The sequence below is a fragment of the Salvelinus namaycush genome, chromosome 20, assembly GCF_016432855.1.
Source record: "Salvelinus namaycush isolate Seneca chromosome 20, SaNama_1.0, whole genome shotgun sequence".
NCBI lineage: Eukaryota > Metazoa > Chordata > Actinopteri > Salmoniformes > Salmonidae > Salvelinus > Salvelinus namaycush.
The window spans coordinates 21,519,998-21,535,837 of NC_052326.1; the positions used below are offsets into that span (position 1 = coordinate 21,519,998).

Here is a 15,840-nt window from a genome sequence, read left to right on the forward strand (position 1 = left end):
GAAAAAAGGAGGAGATGAAGACGCAAAAAAATAAAGAGTGCAAGAGTAGGAGAGAATGACAGGGAAATGGAGGCACATAAGGTAAAACAAAGCAACAAAAAAAGGGAGTGTAAAAAGGACAAGACAGAAAGAGAGGAAAGACACACTGTTAACGTCCAAGGAGAGGACAAGGAGGAAGTGTCACAACAAAAGACTTCCCTCCACAAAATCCAGAACAAGAATTGTCAATTAAGATGATTGCCCTTTTCTATTAGAATGCATTCAGCAATGACTCCTTTTGTTTGAATAAATAAGAACATCTTATTTCTGGATTCTTCATAGAGGGACAAAAAGCAGAAACGACATGTTCCATAACAACATTTACTGTACTAGAAGAGAGGGAGGAGATACACTGATACATGTAGGTAGGTACTAGTAGGTATAGATGTGTAAGCCATAGATCTGTGTGTCCAAGATTAACATGATAACCAACTATGACCAATGAAATACAGTGTGTTTAGGTCACTGTTGTAAAATAGCCATGGTGTCCTGTTACTCAAATTGAATAGCAAAGATTGTGAACCTAAGGCCAGGTAAGTGTGTTAGGTGCAGATCAGTGGGTCAGGGACAGTGGCTGAAGTCTATGTGGCTGGCTGGGTCTAATGCAGTATGGCAGAGGATGGATTAGACACAGACTGAGGAAAATGTTTCTGGTCTGGTGCATGGCTCTCTGTATGTCGTGGTGTCAAAGCCCTGGTGGCCTGGCCTAATTGCCCGCTCCTTCCTAACACCCAGCAGTTTGCCCTAAGCACAGGTTTTACACAGCCATGGATGAGAGGCTAATAGCTCAGCTCAGTGGGTCAGTGTGTGTATGTGTGTAAGTGAGTGAGTGAGAGAGCATTAAGCCTAAGAGCAGGTAGCATGAGAGTAGATGTGTACTTACCTGCGGAGGGGTGGGGGTGGAGGAGGGTCGTCCGACAGGGGGAGTTGGATTCCGGCTCCCTGTGCCCCCTGCCATGATCTCCTCTGTGATGTCCCTGCCTCCCTGATTAGGGTCACGGATACGGATCTGGGAGGACAATGACACAAAAGGAACGCCGTCTCACTAAAGCACCAGTGTCTCAGAGCAACCCTCCCCCAGCCATTTAAAACAGTGGAGCGTGTAATGTACAGGAGTACTGACTGAGTCTAAAGAAGCATTAATATATCTGTGACCAAACGTTTCAGACATTCTTATTAATCTTGTGCAAATGGAGAGAAAAAGCTTAACACTTGACTTTTTACAATATCTCATATTTCAGTAGAGGCATTTAAAAGGGTTTCTGGAAAGATAATGTATTTTCATGTGGGTCCTCAAACTGAACAGCAAAATATATCCCCCGACTCCGGATTGAAGCCATTTTTAAAGTCATCACCCTTCCTTCCTTGACTTTTCAAAAATAAGTATATTTAACACACTTATGTTAGAATTTCGATATCACAAACATAATTTGTGTATTAAGCAGCTTTATGAAGCCATTTTCCCCCTCATTCATCGCCAGTCAGCCTGCGCAGCTGATGGCACATCAAACTACAGTTAACTGCCAAAATAAAGAAAACACCAACAAAAGTGTCTTAATTAACAGCCACTAGAACAGCTTCAATGCACCTTGGCATAGATTCTACAAGTGTCGGGAACTCTATTGGATGGATGCAACACCATTCTTGCGCGAGAAATTCGATCATTTGGTGTTTTGTTGAAAGTGGTGGAAAACGCAGTCCCAGCCACTGCTCCAGAATCTCCCATAAGTGTTCAATCCTCCAACTGTCACATGCAGGTAAGACGTTTTGATTTATATAAAATGTGCAACCCAAGCAGGGATGGTGTTAGACGGGTGATGAGCTGTGCCTGGTTTTCTCCAGACATAGAGCATTGCATTCAGACCAAAGAGTTACATTTTTGTCTCATCAGACCACAGAATGTTTGCCATTCTGCCATAAAGCCCAGATTGGTGAAGTGCTGTAGAGACTGTTGTCCTTCTGGCAGGTTCTCCCATCTCAGCCAATGAACTCTATAGTTCTGTCAGAGTGGTCATTGGGTTCTTGGTCACCTCCCTGATCAAGGTCCTTCTTGCCAGGTTGCTCAGTTTGGTCGGACGGCCAGCTCTAGGTAGAGTATGGGTAGTTACACTTTTTGTTCATTTCCCAATGATTGAGACCACTGTGCTCTTGGAAACTTTCAACACTCTCAAAATGGTTTTACACCCTTCCCAAGATATGCCTCATGTCAATTCTCTCTCCCAAATCTACGAACAGTTCCTTGGGCTTCATGGTATAGTTTCTGCTCTGACATGCACTGTCAACTGTGGCACCTTATATAGACAGGGGGGTTTCTCTCTAAATCATGTCCAAACAGTTGAATTGGCCATATGGGCTCAAAATGGGGTCCCTTGAAACAAGCCCAGCTTTCTGGTGTTAAAGAGCTAGATTAAGGCCTGGCATATATTAAGGCTAAGGCGCCCAAGTGGCGCAGCAGTCTAAGGCACTGCAACTTAGTACTACAGTCCCTGGTTCGAATCCAGGCTGAATCACATCCGGCCGTGATTGGGAGTCCCATAGGGAGGCACACAATTGGCCCAGCGTCGTCCGGGTTTGGCCAGGGTAGGCCATCACTGTAAATAAGAATTTGTTCTTAACCGACTTGCCTAGTTAAATAAAACTAAGATAAACCCTGCTTCTACACAGAAAAACTATACTGGCAGCCTAGATCTAAATTAACCCATGTCATCCCTCATATACCTTCTCTGTAAAATAAATATTCTGTTTCAAAATGCAAGTTAAAAGGGCTGATGGATCCAGATATGTCTCTTCATCAGGGATCATTTCTCATATCCTCTCACAGAATGCATGTGGAAACAGAAGATCTGGTGCCTAACTGAGCACAGATGGCCTACGCTAGTGTGTGTATCCGTATGTGTAATGCTTACATACATAGGGAGCGTGTGATGTCTGTGTTGAGATGGCAGGTTGCTGAGATACTCACTGGTTTTTTCTCACGCTTGGCTGGTGGAGGTTGCTGCGGTGTAGGCACTATGATGGGGGGTGAGGGGGGGTACACCTGCTGTCCTGGATAGAATTGAGGTCCGGGAGCTGAGTCAGGAAGGAGGAAGAAAAGCTGAGTATAGTGTGTGTCACTCGCTGTGTGTGTAGCTGAGGAACAAACTGAGTTGATGGGGTCTGTACAAGAAGATAATTGCACTAGAAAGGACAGATGTGTGCTTTGTGGAGGGAGACAGCTATTTTAAATCAGACTGGTGGGGTGTGTGTGAGATATATATATACACACACACACACACACACATATATATATATATATATATATATATATATATATATGTGTATGTGTGTGTGTGTGTGCTTGGCGGAGACTCACCATACTGAGCAGGGTACTCCCCCGGCCCAGGGCCAGGATAGAATGTGCCAGACCCAGGCGGCTGCACTGAAAACGGCTGGGGCGGCCCCACATAGGGCGTACTGTGGCGATACTGTAGAGGGAGAAATGGAGGGCATAGAAGAATGGGTTAAAAGCCGCGTGGGGGAATAGGTAGAGGAATGCCTACTGGAGAGCAGCAGCAGCCTGGTCAGTCAGTCCCACCTGTGGGATGTAGTACTGGGCAGCCTGTGGGGAGGGGAAGGGCATGGGGGCCATCATCATCATGGTGGGCTGGTTGGGGGGGTATACCGCCGCTGTGGGGTTCTGAGAGCCGGGCCGCAGAGATGGAGCGTTGGTGGGGATGGTTGGCCGCGCTGTCTGCATCTGAGCCCTCTGGAAAAACTGAGAGGCGAGAGACACACACACAGAGACCGATATTACATGTGCGAGAACTTAGTCCCAGAGAAGCAAGAGAGGATCCACAACTTTCCAAACAGCAGTCTCATCATGCGTGTCCTGTGCAGTCTCTCATTTCAGCTTTGTGGACTCAGGGGCTCAGAGAGATGAAGCCAATGAGACCTCAGAGACAGAGAGCATTATCTCTGAGGACCAGGTGTATGGCACTTCCACTTCAGCACACATTTCCCCAAGCAGCATAAACAAACCCACAGGACACGGGCCTGCAGGGTGAGTCCTGACTCCTCCAGCTGGGTTGCCTCTGCCCTCATCAGAGAGAGATCAAGGTTGTGAAAGGTCTCAGAACACAGCGGTCTACCAGCGGCCTCCGCCTCCCAACCTGCTGTGCTGTTACAACAGGGCTTAGAGAGCACGGTTCCATGCTGCCAGAGTCAACCACCAACCAGCGCACAGCAACACCCTGTACCTACCACACATGCTGTTACACGCCACACACGCTGACCTTATATGCAGCCACATTAGTTTACAATGCAGTATCCACAACTTTGAAATTTGCATAAATTGTTCATGTTCATGCTATATAGCAGCGGTTCCCAAACTATGGGTCACTAGTAATTGTGTCTCTCTCTGCCATATGGACACATTGTATCATATACAGAAAGAAAATGGCAGCAAAAGAGATCCACAAAGACATACTGCAGTAACTTTGATTGTAAAGTACATCAAACCACATCGACTGCGTGCACGCCTGTTCGCAAACTGTGTGGAGATATGGGATAAGAGCATGACAACTTGCTATTTCACACCGAGGCCTGGTGGTTATCAACGGGGAGAATATTGGAAAGATTTTTAGAAATGAGAAACGAACTGGATGTAAAAAAAAAACAGACTTGACTTGCCGATGTAACAGACATAGGCTATTTTGAGAACTGAATGGAAGCATGCAGGGGAAATACAAAAACGTTCTACAGATTTTTTTAAATGTTTAAATAATTTTTTTATTTATCCGTTATTTTACCAGGTAAGTTGACTGAGAACACGTTTTCATTTGCAGCAATGACCTGGGGAATAGTTACAGGGGAGAGGAGGGGGATGAATGAGCCAATTGTAAACTGGGGATGATTAGGTGACTGTGATGGTTGAGGGCCAAGGTGTATGTGTATTCAGATGTGTATTCAGAGGAAATATTTCTTATACATACGCGAAACCATGCCCCCTTTCCTTGGCTGTGGAAGTTTCTAACAGACAACAGCAGAAGTGAGTGTCCCACAGGAGTGGCGACTGCTCACCTCCAACGCTTTGAAGAGCACTTTGGGACCTACTTCCCGGACTTGGACATTTGACTGGGTGCAAAATCCGTTTGACTGTGATCCTGGCTCAGTTGGCATGCCAGCAAGTGAAATCACAGCTGATTGAGCTGTCATGTGACTGAATGCTGCAGACAACGCATTCACAGGTCATTATGGAGGAGTTTTGGTTCCTGACTCAAAGGGAATACCTTGCCATTTCCCCCCGAGCATTAAAACTCATGGTACCCTTCGCCAGCTCATATCTGCGTGAAGCTGGATTCTGTGATCTCGTCTGAATTAAAACCAAATATTGATCCAGGTTGGACGTGACAGCAGATATGAGGTGCGCACTGTCGACCACGTACCCTGACTTTGAGAAGCTCCGACGTGACATGCATCAAGCACACCCATCTCATTAGTGGTGGTGAAATAAGAGAATCAGAAATTATGTCAGACTGATTTGCAATTGACTGCCATAGCCAGCCCCCCCCCCCCCAAAAAAAAGTTAACATTGGCTGTTAATTTCAACAACAAAAAAATTCACATGGTTGGTGTCATGAGTATTTTCAAATTGGGTCATGGGCCAAAAGAGTTTGGTAACTCCTGCTACATAGCTAATGTAGACATAACTGGGGCCACAATGTATTATAGGGCTGTTTTGTGTTGTTCTGTTAAATGAGGTGAGGTTTTATTTACAATGTGGAAACAGAGCTCTTCTTCATGCGTCATAAAACACAGAATCATAAATTCTTTTCTCATGACTGCAGAAGTTATGTTTGCAGGAAACTAAATATCACAATCAATGGGCTGCTCAGTGCTGCCAAGCTTTTTCTGGGGAGCTCATAAAATGTTATGCAGCAATCAATGTACTCCAAGCAAGATGAAAGACTCCACACAACAGCTGTGGCCTACATCCTAATGACTAGAGCTCAAGGTTACCACAACCAGTTGACTCGGGTTCAATAATTCTTCAGCGATCAGATACCCTGAAGTATACACAATCGTTCTTTAAAATGCGGCTCCTTTCATAAAAATTAAACACTTTTGGAAAGAAGAAGTTAAGTTCTAATATTCTGCATGCTGTTCATCTAAACTAAGCAAACATGGGAGACTAAGAATGGGGAAGAAGAATGAAGGGAAATGATTGAATGATTACAAAAAGACGTAGGAGAAAATGAGTGAGTGTGGTGTTCAGGCAGTATTATATTGTTATGTTGGGGGGAGAGAGAGGGGTTTTCTACTGAGCATACTTTAGTTAAGATGATGGCCACTGGAGGGCTCGGGGGTTAGAGGTTAAAGGTAAGGGGTTAGGACCGGTAGGTAGGGGTTTTCCTCATGCCATGCATTTGCAGAGAGTACTGACAAGAGTCATTATTACCTGGATGGGCCTGAATCCTCCCTTGAGTATTGAAGCAGGAAAGAGAAAAAAGCCAAATGGGAGACTGCACTGATGAGTGTGGAGCCCAACACAAACACAGTGAGCGGGCAATCATTCACAACACACTCGGGTTGGGTGATATTTGAGGAGACCTCTTCTACGATATGCTACTCCAAATATCACGATATTTGATATAGTTTTGCACAGTTAATGACTAGATAATTCTAGACTATGCAATTGTTGTGCTTATTTAGATATTATAGTCGCAGTGTAATTAAATAACCTTAGTATGGTGAAACGTCATTTTCAACTGCTCCGTTTTGATTTGTAAAGTTCACATAGAGTATTGTCTTGCACATCACGACATATCGTCTTGCACGTCACAATATATCGTCAATATCAAATATCACGATATTCGATCTATACAGAGCTCTGTCTATCTAGCTGCTACCATTCACCAAGGACTAAACTCAGCCAGGCTCACTGGTGGTGTCATCACAGTGGTATTCCCAACACCTCGGGGTACAGACAGAGGGCGGGAGTCTGAGTCAGTCCTGATTGGAACGCTCTTCTCTTCCCTTTCACTTTGCTCTGGCAACATGCACGGTAGAATAACTAAGACTTTGCTCCACTTTAGCAGTCAGACATGAGCTTGTTGTTAGTATCAGGGAACACCAACAATGCTAGCTCTGCTCATTTCAAACAGAGTATAATGTTATGGAATCAACTGCTTAAGTTAAATCTTAACTCAAAATGTTAATATGATGCTTATATCTGACCTTTCCATGGCTGACATTTGAACTCTTACTGGAAAACTGCTCACAGTAAACATCAGCTCAAAAACAAAATTATTTTTGATGTCTCTACACTGGACGTAAAGGCTACAACTAATGTTGTCAAATCAAAAAACAACTGTATCCTTTGTCTGACCTCTTGGTTTGCAGCCCTAAACAATAAAAGACTGAAATTGCTTTCGCAATGAGAAATCAAGAGTAACACGGAGAGGTCGGATGACGTCAGCAGGCTGAATAAAGAGAGGTTTTCGGCAGATGAATGAATTTCCAGATCACTATGTTGCGCTCATTGTGTGGGGGGGATTGCAACTTATGTCAGAGACGAGGCTCATTTTCTCTGGATGTATAATAGCCTTTTTGTTCTGCTTCATCTGCTTTCCAACTCCACTTCCGTGGCGGCACAAGAGAGGCCAGCACAGAGCAGAGCCAGTATGTGACAGTGCATGTAATGTGTACTCTGTGCCAGTAAACAGTTCAGATTCTGACACACTGAGCCTGACTGACCTAGGAGGCTGCCTATTAATAGTCTGTCAAAATGGTCAACACAGAATCATCCAGAAGGATGTTGGACAACAAGTTATGGATGGGGTGGGGGGTGCCTGTCTGCCTGTGAGACCCAGTGTCTTCAAAGGGCATCTGACTCATTACGACAGAGAAATAAACAATTACAACAGGAAGGCGCTAGGGGATTCTCGTCTCTGTGCCCAGGCTCACCTCAGCAGTCACATAGTTATGTTTAATCACACACAATCAAAAACACAAACAATTCAAACAAAACAACATGCAATCATATTTATACAAAACAATTATTAATCAGATAATCTAAAACACATATTGACTCGGAATAACCCTTTCAAAAGGAGAAGGATCGAGAACATAGTGCATGCCAATGTCCGATAAACATCTGAGCAACAGGGCATTAGATGTTCCTAAAATGCTGGAGCAGTGCCATCAGCACCACACTTGTTAACACCAAGTCTGACCAACAGTTTGACAAGCAAGTCCACAACAATGCAACATGAGAAGAGAGTCATCACTATAGTATGGCAAACATCTAGCATCGTTGTCTGACTGGCAGTCAGGCAACTGTCATCTTAGATATGCCTTTAACGACTATGTGGAAAAAATCTCAGAGAATGGCTGTTGACAAACAAATCAGACTGTTGTGTGCCTGGGTGGAAAGCAGGCAGAAGGGGAGACATTCTCATTAACTTAGGGGACACATTTCTGTATAAACGGGGCCAATTTCCACTGAGAGCAGAAGCTCTTTGCCGACCAATAACAGTGGTGTGATGATGTGCACGAAGCAGCTCTAGCTGAGGGAGCAGAAGGGAGAGGACAGAGGAAATGGGGGAAATTACCTGATGGTGGGTTGGTCGAGGGCCCGTCGCAAACTGATTGGGGAGAGAGTGTGAGGTCCGGCAGAAAGAGATAGGATAGCGATGCCAAAGCAGAGAGAGGAAGAGAGTGATAGAGAGAGAGAGATACAGAGAGACAAGATGAGCAATGAGGGGCACACTGAGGCATGGTAATACAAAACCACAGAGAGAGCAGTGGAGCTGCCACGTTGTCATGTTTACTGCCATTAGAGGAGATGATGCAGACCTGGTGGTTCCATATGACAGGGGGGCTGGGGCTGGGGCTGGGCATGGATGACTACATTGAAAGTGCAGATAGAACAGTAAAGTACTTTAAGTATATCATATTAAAGTCATGGGCATACTGAATCCACACATTATGACTGGGTGACATTTTAACATTAGGTAACACAAAATTATCACACTTAACTTGAACGGCTATCTACAACTTTTAGATAACTCAAGACTGGAAAGCATCACAGACGTACAAGTGTGTACATGACTACCTGGCAGACACATCAGGGCTAATCATTACTGAACAATCATTACCTCAGATGACATCGTACCCCTCTAGGCCAATCAAAATGTCTGGATTTCCAAAAGCACAGCAGTCATAATACATACGCATGACACAGAGAAAGCGGGCACTTACCGGGCGACTCTGTGGCTGTGCATTCATTTGCTGGGTCTGAGGAGAATACACTAGAGGTGTGGAGCCAGCATTCTGTCCAGTGGTGTATGGAGACTGTCATAGGGGGACGGACAGCGGAGTGAACGTAGGAGAGAGAGGGATAGAGAGAGGGTGATGATAAACGGAAATGGTAGTTAAGAACAAGTTTAGGAGAGATTTGATGAATTACAACGGTTTGAACATTTTACCTGTGTCAAAATAATTTAGACCAAACAAACTGTTGCTCTCCTCACTAATTAAGAATAATGGGCAGCATGTGTGTTAGCATGGTAATCTAGTGTAGTAGTTTAGTGAAACACCATTGTCTTACGTCAGATAGATTGGTGCAGAAGGCCATTGGGCTATCTGATGACTTGCAAACACTCATGGGATAGATTTTTTAAAGTATTTTGTCTACAATACGCAGTCATAACATTCAAAAATGTTACCAAGGTGACATTGTCTACTGAACCTCCATCCTCAGAGTCAAAAAACAAATCTGCAGCTAATTTTGATGTTTTCATCATGAGCAAGTCTTAACTACCTAATTATATATCTAGCTAATAAGTATTGTGGTTGTAGAATCAGTATTATAAAATTTGAAATGTGCACGAAAATTTGCTAGCTAGCTAGTTTGCTTGCTAGCTAAGCCAGTGAGTCTCATCAATCCATATAAAACGAAAGCGATGTTAACCCAACGCCAGTAAACACACTCAATGCTTAATAAAACATTCCCTTAAGGTAGCTAGCTAGTGTAGTACAATTATATCTAATAGCACAATTAATGTGTTTTCATGATAAGACAGTGTTCTGCCGTGTTTAGTGCACCGAGTTTTGTAGCAGCTGACTACAACTTCAGCAGCAAGCTGGTAAACTAGCTACAGTAATGGCCATTCCAACTAGCACTAGCTAGCTGCTAACAAGTTTGCTCCGCTGATTGACCACAGCTCAGCGTTCAACTGCTCTCAAAGCTCATCACTAAGCTAAGAACCCTGGGACAAATACACCTCCCTCTGCAACTGGATCCTGGACAGGCCACCCCCAGGTGGTAAGGGTAGGCAACAACACATCTGCCAGGCTGATCCTCAACACAGGGGGGCCTCAGGGGCCCCCTCCTGTACTCCCTGTTCACCCATGACTCTATGGCCAAGCAAGACTCCAACACCATCATTAAGTTTGCCAACTACACAACGGTGAAAGGCCTGATCACCAACAATGATGAGACAGCCTATAGGGAGGAGGTCAGAGAGCTGTCAGTGTGGTGCCAGGACAACAACCTCTCCCTCAACATGATCAAGACAAAGGAGATGGTCGTGGACTACAGGAAAAGGAGGGCCGAGCACACATTCATTGTCATCGACGGGGCTGTAGTGGAGCAGGTTGAGAGCTTCAAGTTCCTTGGTGTCCACATCACCAACAAACTATCATGGTCCAAACACACACCAAGACAGTCACGAAGAGGGCACGACAATGCCTATTCCCCCCCAGAGCGCCAAGTCTAGGTCCAAAAGGCTCCTTAACAGCTTCTACCCCCAAGCCATATGACTATTTGCATTGACGCTAAAAAGTGATAAAAAAAAAAAATGTTGTTGCTACTCGCTGTTTATCATCTATGCATAGTCACTTTACCCCTACCTACATGTACAAATTACCTCGACTAACCTGTACCCCCGCACATGGACTCGGAACCGGTACCCCCTGTAAATATAGCCTCATTACTGTTATTTTACTGTGCTACTTTTTCCCCCTTTATTTAGAAAATATAATTTTTCTTAACTGCATTACGGGTTAAGGGCTCGTAAGTAAGCATCTCACGCTAAGGTCTACACATGTTGTATTCGGCGCATGTGAGAAATAAAAATGTCATGAATATTCATGAGTCTCGACATAATCCGTTGGGTGATTGTTTGAGCCTTCTTGAGTGTGTGTGACGTCACACAGATGCTTTACAAAGAGCCGTCTGACTGCAGCCCACGTCCAGGGAGACTCCAGGGAAGAACCGCCATTTCTATTGACTCCTGGCTACTTCCTTGTTCTACGGCTCGACTGTAGCATTGTAGCTAAGCCCAACTATTTTCCTAACCGTATTCTTCTAACCTGCTAAGATAATTCACCTAACCTTCTGCGTTAGTACTCCTAACCTGCTACGCTAGTTCTCCTAACCTGCTACGCTAGTTAACCTGCTATGTAAACAAACCATCGTTCGCGACAAAGAGAGGGCTTGGTTTCCCTGGAGTTTCTCTAGACGCAGGCCACAGTCAGATAAGCCGCCTCCGACATCATTTTATAGAATTTGGCAGTGCGTCTAACCGGCCTCTCAACCACGTGTAACCACACCAGGACAGGACCTCCACATCCGGTTTCTTCATCTGCGGGATTATCTGAGACTAGCCACCTGGACAGCTGCTGAAACTGTGGATTTGCACAACCAATCACCACACAGATATTAATGACCTTGCCTGTGGGTATCCTACGAAAGGAAATTTTGCCTGCTGGAGACACTTACAATGATGTGTTAGAATGACACCATCTGAAGGAAGACAATGGTGAAAAAGACTAATGTTGTCTCAACCTGTCTGGTACTTTCTGTAGGGGTTACGCCTGAGAGCTAAATATGGGATATCTTGTGCTTGACTTCATCTCCCAGGAGCTTCAATAATACCAGCTCCTGTGTTGCATCACTTCATGTGTGCAGTGGAAGGATTTAATCAGCTCTGCATGCTCTTATAAAGGAGGCTGTGGAAATATAGCTGGGATAATTCAAGTTGTGCCACCGGCTGCAGACACTATTAATAGGCCAGAAAGAGCAGCTGAACACAGAGGGATATGGGAACCCTTTCATCACACACACACCGTACGCAAAGGCTGACTCATTCTGGAATCGCCAATAAGTGTTTTTGTGCGTGCTTTCAAGGCAGTAGGAGAAACTAGCAAATCCCAGGAGCAGCAATGTAATTGACTTGCTGTACCAGTGACTAATTCATTAACCCTTTAGCAGGCTCTTATGGAGAGCAGAGGGAACGCGCCGCAGCAGTTTAAAAGTTGCTGATGTCCTGTGGAACTCTATCATTAAAACAAATGTCCTTCTCTTGGACTATTGACAGGCAGCACACAGGACATAGAGAAATACAAAAACACAATATTTGACCAATCAACAGGCCACTGTGCATTTCATTCATTAAGAAAGGAATGCAAACATAGCATGCAGCAACAGGCATTTTGATAAAGATGTTATCGAAAAACAGGAGGAAAGAATGAGAGATAGAAAGAGAGCGAGAGACAAAAATAAAAACAGACAGAAACACATAGGCAGGCAGACAGACCGACCAAAGGTCATACGCAGAGAGGATGGCGGTAGAGACTCACCCCTCCGCCTGCCTCCCAGCCCTTAGGGTAGCGATATGGGGAAGCTGTGGGTACTGATACCTGAGAGAGCGCCGGTGAGTGGGCATGTCCTGGCGGCGTGCCCGCCAAGTTAGGGTGTCCCTTTGTGATATCATGAGCCGTGTAGGGAGGACCAGGGTGCCTCGGTACCTACAGCACACAAAGAGAAAAAGATAAGAGGACATCAGATAATTACAACATGAAGGACAAAGAGGCAGTAGGGTACAGTACATTCAAAAAGTATTCAGACCCCTTAACTTTTTAGAGCCTTATTCTAAAATTGATAAAAGTTTTTTCCTCAATCTACACACAATACCCCATAATGACAAAGCAAAAACAGGTCTAGACATTTTTGCAAATTTATAAAACAAAATAATTTAAATATCATATTTACAAAAGTATTCAGACCCTTTACTCAGTGCTTTGCTGATGCACCTTTGGCAGCGATTACAGCCTTGAGTCTTCTTGGGTATGACGTTACAAGTTCGGCACACCTGTATTTGGGGAGTTTCTCCCATTCTTCTCTGTAGATCCTCTCAAGCTCTGTCAGGTTGGATGGGGAGGGGCACTGCACAACTATTTTCATGTTTGATCGGGTTCAAGTCCGGGCTCCGGCTGGGCCACTCAAGGACATTCAGAGACCTGTCCCGAAGCCACTCCTGCGTTGTCTTGGCTGTGTGCTTAGGGTTGTTGTCCTGTTGGAAGGTGAACCTTCGCCACAGTCTGCAGGCCTGAGCGCTCTGGAGCAGGTTCTTTAAGGATCTCTGTACTTTGCTCTGTTCATCTTTCCCTCGATCATGACTGGTCTCCCAGTCACTGCCGTTGTAAAACATCCCCACACCATGATGATGCTACCCCCATGCTTCACCGTAGGGATGGTGCCAGGTTTCCTCCAGACGTGACGCTTGGCATCCAGGCCAAAGAGTTCAATCTTGGATTCATCAGACCAGAGAATCTTGTTTCTCATGGTGGCTTTTGGCAAACTCCAAGCTGGCTGTCATGTGCCTTTTACTGAGTGGTTCTCTCATCTCCACAGAGGAACTCTGGAGCTCTGTCAGAGTGACCATCAGGTTCTTGGTCACCTCCCTGACCAAGGCCCTTCTTCCCCGATTGCTCAGTTTGGTAGGCGGTCAGCTCTAGGAAGAGTCTTGGTGTTTCCAAATTTCTTCCATTTAAGAATGATGGAGGCCACTGTGTTCTTGGGGACCTTCAATGCTGCAGACATTTTTTGGCAACCATCCCCAGATCTGTGCCAAAAACACAATCCTGTCTCGGAGCTCTATGGACTATTCCTTTGACCTCATGGCTTGGTTTTTGCTCTGACATGCACGGTCAAATGTGGGATCTTATATAGATAGGTGTGTGCCTTTCCAAATCATGTCCAATCAATTGAATTTACCACAGGTGGACTCCAAACAAGTTGTAGAAACATCTCAAGGATGATCAATGGAAACAGATACACCTGATCTCAATTTCAAGTCTCATAGCAAATGGTCTGAATACTTACATAAATAAGGTATGTGTTCTTTATTTTTAATAAATGTGAAACATTTTCTAAAAACCTGTTTTCGCTTTGTCATGGGGTATTGTGTGTAGATTGATAAGGGAATTTTTTTTACAATAAGGCTGAAATGTAACAAATTGTGGGAAAAGTCAAGGAGTCTGTATACTTTCTGAATGCACTGTATATGCTTGTGTGTGTGTTGAGTTATATTATATCCTGTATTTGTTAGTGTGCTGAAGCTGTAACATTTTGGCAAAGAATTGCCGAGAGAATGTACACACTAGGGTTGCAAAAGGAGGTAATGTACCTAGGAACTTGATGTTATATGAAGGTATCAGCCTGGAATATAATTTATTCTTGTGCATCTTTCTCTTTCAAAATGAACAAAAACAAACGCAACTTGCAACAATTTCAAAGATTTTACTGAGTTACAATTCATAGAAGGAAACCAGTCAATGTAAAAAAATTCATCAGGCCCTAATCTATGGATTTCACATGACTGGGAATACAGGTATGCATCTGTTGGTCATAGACACCTTAAAACAAAAATGCAGGTGCGCGTATCAGAAAACCAGTCAGTTTCTAATGTGACCACCATTCATGCAGCGCGACACATCTGTCGCATGGAGTTGATCAGGCTGTTGATTGTGGCCTGGGGAATGTGGTCCCACGCCTCTTCAATGGCTGTTCGAACTGGAACGCACTGTCATACACGTCGATTCAGAGCATCCCAAACATGGTCAACGGGTGACATGTCTGATGAGTATGCAGGCCATGGAAGAACTGGGACATTTTCAGCTTCCAGGAATTGTGTACAGATCCTTGCGACATAGTGACACGCATTATCATGCTGAAACATGATGTGACAGCGGCGGATGAACGGCACGATAAAGGGCCTCAGGATCTCATCACGGTATCTCGGTGCATTCAAATTGCCATCGATAAAATGCAACTGTGTTCGTTGTCCGTAGCTTTTGCCTGCCCATACCATAACCCCAATGTAGCCTATGTTTTTTGTCCCCCCCACTTTAGTTCTGAAATCACCCACTAATTGATTTGTCATTTTTGCAGATTAAGTGTTAACTAGTATTGTAACTATATTTCTTGTTTAACAATTAGCTATGACATAGCCAATTCATATATAGCAGAACTTTTGATTTCTTTGGTCAGCACGCAAAGCTAGGCACAGTGCACAGTTTGACTTGGCTTCTGATATTAACTAGGGTTGTTATCCAAGCAAAATTAGATGCTTAGTTCGACACTGAAGGAGAGGACACATCAGTTGTCAGAGCCTGTAAGTAAGCATTTCACTGTAACCTGTTGTATTCGGCGCACGTGACAAATAAACTTTGATTTGATTTGTCACAAAGTATGAGGTATTTTACGGAGGAATATGAGCAAAACATTTGAGTGAATCTCTGATTTCACTATTCATTTAAATAGATTTTCTGACCGATGCATGCTACATTTGGATCGGTTTGGTGTCTGCGAACCTATGCAGTCTTATCTCAAACATTTGAATCGGGACCAATGTGTATCGTTATATCCTTATTTTACACATTTTATTTATTTTACTAAGACAACATGTCTGTTGTAAATGAATTGGGGTTGAACTGGTGGCAGTTGTGAAAAATAGTTGGAAGATGTCATTATTG

General features: G+C 44.2%; 1 protein-coding gene across 13 annotated transcripts in view; it reads right to left on the minus strand.

The window, feature by feature from the left end:
- Positions 1-15,840, minus strand: part of LOC120065123 (eukaryotic translation initiation factor 4 gamma 3-like) — an 86,071-nt gene that overhangs the window by 18,360 nt on the left and 51,871 nt on the right. For 5 of the 13 annotated variants that reach the window (XM_039015872.1, XM_039015868.1, XM_039015873.1 and 2 more), the window contains exons 3-11: positions 12,664-12,831; positions 9,280-9,372; positions 8,875-8,925; positions 8,631-8,663; positions 6,476-6,496; positions 3,614-3,793; positions 3,392-3,503; positions 3,002-3,108; positions 923-1,057 (exon numbers count right to left, since the gene is read on the minus strand). In XM_039015872.1, the coding sequence (XP_038871800.1) occupies positions 923-1,057; positions 3,002-3,108; positions 3,392-3,503; positions 3,614-3,793; positions 6,476-6,496; positions 8,631-8,663; positions 8,875-8,925; positions 9,280-9,372; positions 12,664-12,831 (900 nt within the window). The remainder of the gene's footprint in view (positions 1-922; positions 1,058-3,001; positions 3,109-3,391; positions 3,504-3,613; positions 3,794-6,475; positions 6,497-8,630; positions 8,664-8,874; positions 8,926-9,279; positions 9,373-12,663; positions 12,832-15,840) is intronic. The other 8 variants (XM_039015876.1, XM_039015870.1, XM_039015874.1 and 5 more) reach the window with 8 other exon arrangements.